This window comes from Triticum aestivum, chromosome 6A, assembly GCF_018294505.1.
Source record: "Triticum aestivum cultivar Chinese Spring chromosome 6A, IWGSC CS RefSeq v2.1, whole genome shotgun sequence".
NCBI lineage: Eukaryota > Viridiplantae > Streptophyta > Magnoliopsida > Poales > Poaceae > Triticum > Triticum aestivum.
In genome coordinates, this window is record NC_057809.1 from 425,390,271 (window position 1) to 425,394,119 (window position 3,849).

The window sequence follows — 3,849 nt, forward strand, 5'->3', positions numbered from 1 at the left end:
CCAAGATAGATAATATAATAGCATGGAACATTAAAAAAAATTATAGATACGTTGAAGATGTATCAAGCATCCCCAAGCTTAATTCCTGCTCGTCCTCGAGTAAGTAAATGATAAAAATAGAATTTTTGATATGGAATGCTACCTAACATATTTATCCACGTAATTTTCTTTATTGTGGCATGAATATTCAGATCTATAAGATTCAAAACAAAAGTTTAATATTGACATAAAAACAATAATACTTCAAGCATACTAATAAAGCAATTGTGTCTTCTCAAAATAACATGGCCATAGAAAGTTATCCCTACAAAATCATATAGTCTGGCTATGCTCCATCTTCATCACACAAAGTATTAAATCATGCACAACCCCGATGACAAGCCTGCCCGTGGAGACAAACACGGAGGAGCTCGCCAAATGGAAATCACTCCCGGTTTACGCCGGGAGGCAGCTCCTCAGAGGCGGTAGGGTCCAGGGGTTTATGTATTGCAGTATTGCAGATCTGATGTTTACTGCACCACCACCCCACCGTGCTCGATGAGCCACATGACTAATAGAAAAATGACAGCACAGTGCAGGCAGGCAAAACATCATGTGATAAATTTTTGGAATGAAACGAATATCTCATCGGAGCAGATTCACATGAACGAATGGCTCAGATTTGTTTGGCACGCCTGTATTATTTTTGCACTCGCGACCTCAACCACCAAATCTAACAATTTGACCAAGTTGGGAAGGAAAATCTCTATCTTGTACTGTATGATAATAAGTTGGGAAAATGCCTCGTCCTGTAGTATAGTGACACCAAGCTGGAGAGGAACAATGGTGATTAAGTTGTGCCGTGGCCTGGTCCTGCGAGGGATCACAACAAAGTGAGCCCTTTGTTTTATCGATGGGATCAAGTGGGTGAAAGGGCTGTGCCATGAATCAACAAACTGGGGAGTGGGATGGGGTGTGATGTACCTTTTAGAAGTGTGTTTGGCTGCTTCAAGGGTTCTCTGGCTCACGCGTGGCGCTAATCATCCAATGAGAATCCCTGCAGGACAGCCACATAGATCAGCTTGAAACACAAGGACGATAAGGTTGGATCAAATCAGCAGAGAGCAGAGCAACGCGTGTGTAATGGTTTGTAGAATAAACTGAAGGGCGGCCCACACTTTGGTAAGCTGTGAACGAGATGCTGACACTGACCTCGGCAGGATCAAACTTTGCACCCAGGCTGCTCAGTTTAGCATGAGCCTCCGCATAGTCTTTAAAGAATGCTTCTTCGTCTGCTGCATATTTCTCTGCATAGACCTGAAAGCGTTGTGGATTCTCATGCAGTCAGTTCAGGAATTACTTCGCTCTCATAGGATGCCGAGAACATACAGTTTGAGCATCAGACTCACCTTGAATGTTGGGTCCTCAAATAATGCAGCATCTGTAGGCAGCACAAGAAGATCCTGATCTCCTTTCTCTTTTATCTCCTAAAGTATCGCTACCAGCTCAGATCTAACAAAATCGGATGAATTGTCCAGGCATGTAAAGTATTGAACGGGGCACTTACCTTGAAGTAACTGTTATCAAACTTCAGCCACTCAGCTGTCCATGATTGTCCACCAGGTGCACCAGGACCATTTTTCTGTCGAAGCAAATAATGGAAGAACATTACTCACACAGGCAATTCACTTGTACATCTACATGGAGCAAGTGCACACAACATTAATGTTTTGAAGCGGGTACTATAAGGACTGTGTGCACAATTTTTTTGCATATCTCAACTGACACTATCAGATGTAAACAAAGGCTAAGGAACATTATGTAAAGTGTACAAATCTTGAAAATAAGCACTGCTAGTTCCCAGAGAGATTTTAAGTGCAATTTTAAGTATGCAAATTTCCAGCGGTGGTCAAAATGATACTGCAACATGCTATGCAATCGTTAACCTGGGAATTACAACATCCAAGGTAGCATATACATACACAGAAAAGTTAAGAACAGCATACAGTATATTTTGTTTCAGGTTTCCCCCAGCCACTCCGTTCAGGCCTAGACCTTCCAAGTGTATGTGCCCCAGACAAAGCAACGATTTCCTGCAGATACAGGGTACACACAGCTCAACAACGCCAGCCGAAACAGCAAGGGCAAACAGGTAACACAGATCATTATTTACATACCTTGTCATCAAGGCCCATTCTGTAGAATACCAGCCTCAAGTGGTCAGCAGGAGCACTCGGGCCAGCATCTGAAAAAACATAAATAACACATAATTGAGGAATTAGCAATCATCATATTAAATGCATTTATCAATACACAGGTGCCTTTTTTTATCTCCAAATTATTAATAACAACTCCGTGCTTTTGATATAGCGATGGAATTATCAGTAAGATTATGGAGATAACGAATACACTTGGTTTATATGCAAAGTGTTAGACTAATATGTCACATATCGCCGCCACCACCACCCCTCCCCCTCGCCCCTTCCCGTCTCGCCGCCGCCAGAGGCTTCCGCCCGCAAAGCTCGCGCTGGACCCAGCGACGGCGGCGGCGGGGCGTCTCTCTCAATCTAGGTAACAGGGCTCGGCGACGCGAGGCCCTCTGCCGGCGGCGCATCTGGCCGCGGGCGGCGGCGGTCTCATCCAGCGCGGGCTGCCTCAAGGTGGTGGATGCGAGGCGGTGGCGGGCGGCTGTGCAGCGGCGGCGTGGCGGCCGGTGGACCTGGTGACCTGGATCTGGATCCAGCGAGCCGGTCAGGCGCGGCGCCGGCCTGCAGGTGGCGAAGGGCAGAGGTGTTGGGCGGCGTGGTGTGCGCGCACGGGCTGCGTGGTCGTGCGGGGTTGCAGTCTAGCCGGTCTGGAATGCTCCTTGGCGCCAAGATCTGCTTATTCTGAACTCACCCGGCCAACCGGCGTTCATGGCCATGACCAGGGGGTCGGCGGTGGATGCCGTCGACAGAGTTTGACTACGATGGTGGTGGGGTGTGGTTGGTGGCAAGGGCTTGATTGCAGGTGGCAGCCGACAACGACCTGACTCCGGTTGTGCAGGTGCTCGAGGTGAGCTTCTGTGTCAACGGAGCCTCATGCTAGTCCTAGTGGGGACGCTCACCGTGGACTGGTAGGAGGGCGGGGAGGTCTCGGGCTGCTGGGCACATTGGCCAGCTTCATCGGAGATGACGGGGACGGGATGCTTCAAGCGAAAGCCTTGTGTCGATTTGCCGGCAATGATGATGGCGACGCCTTTGGACGCCGTTTCCCTTCTTGAAGGCGTCATCGGGAAGCTACTGTTACCCTCTTAATCGTGTGCCCCAGGCGAAAGCCTCAGATCCATCTCTGGATTGGACGACGACGGTGTCTCGATGTCGTTTCTCCCTGTTGGGGGCGTTGTTTTTGGGGGCCACGGATCCGTGGTTGGCAGCTTGATGTCTGGATTGGAGTGTTTGTTGGGTTGTTGGTGTGCTGGGTGGTGGCGGTGGAAGTGATCTGTGGCGGCGACTAATCCCTTGGTCACCTCGGTGTTGATGGTTGACCTATCTCTTGGGGGCTCGTGGCGACGATGAGGTCTTGGTGTTCGGTGCCCTTCGACAGCGTCTGAGGCTTTGTTAATAAATCCAAGACGTTTCGTCGAGATCTACCGAGGACCAAGCAATCACACAAGCACGACACCGAGATTTGTTAACGAGGTTCACCGATATGGCCACGTCCCCGAGGCATGACTACGGGCGCTCCTCCCCATGACACCATCACAATACCGCACTCTGGCCGCCCGGGCACTGGCACACGCCGTCAGCACCCCCGCGTGCCTGTGCTATTATGTTGGCATAGATTATATCGCGTGTCTACCCCCGATATATATGAGAGGGCTAGGATACA

At 49.3% G+C, this 3,849-nt stretch overlaps 1 protein-coding gene across 1 annotated transcript; it reads right to left on the reverse strand.

The window, feature by feature from the left end:
* Positions 1-577: 577 nt before the first annotated feature.
* LOC123130688 (probable L-ascorbate peroxidase 7, chloroplastic) lies at positions 578-2,224 on the reverse strand (the record flags this gene model as incomplete). Its single annotated transcript, XM_044550512.1, is given in 7 exon segments — positions 578-852; positions 964-1,036; positions 1,192-1,296; positions 1,389-1,466; positions 1,547-1,621; positions 1,986-2,072; positions 2,157-2,224. Coding segments are annotated over 6 exon segments (434 nt in total), but the record flags the coding sequence as incomplete, so codon positions are not given.
* Between the last annotated feature and the right edge of the window lie 1,625 nt (positions 2,225-3,849).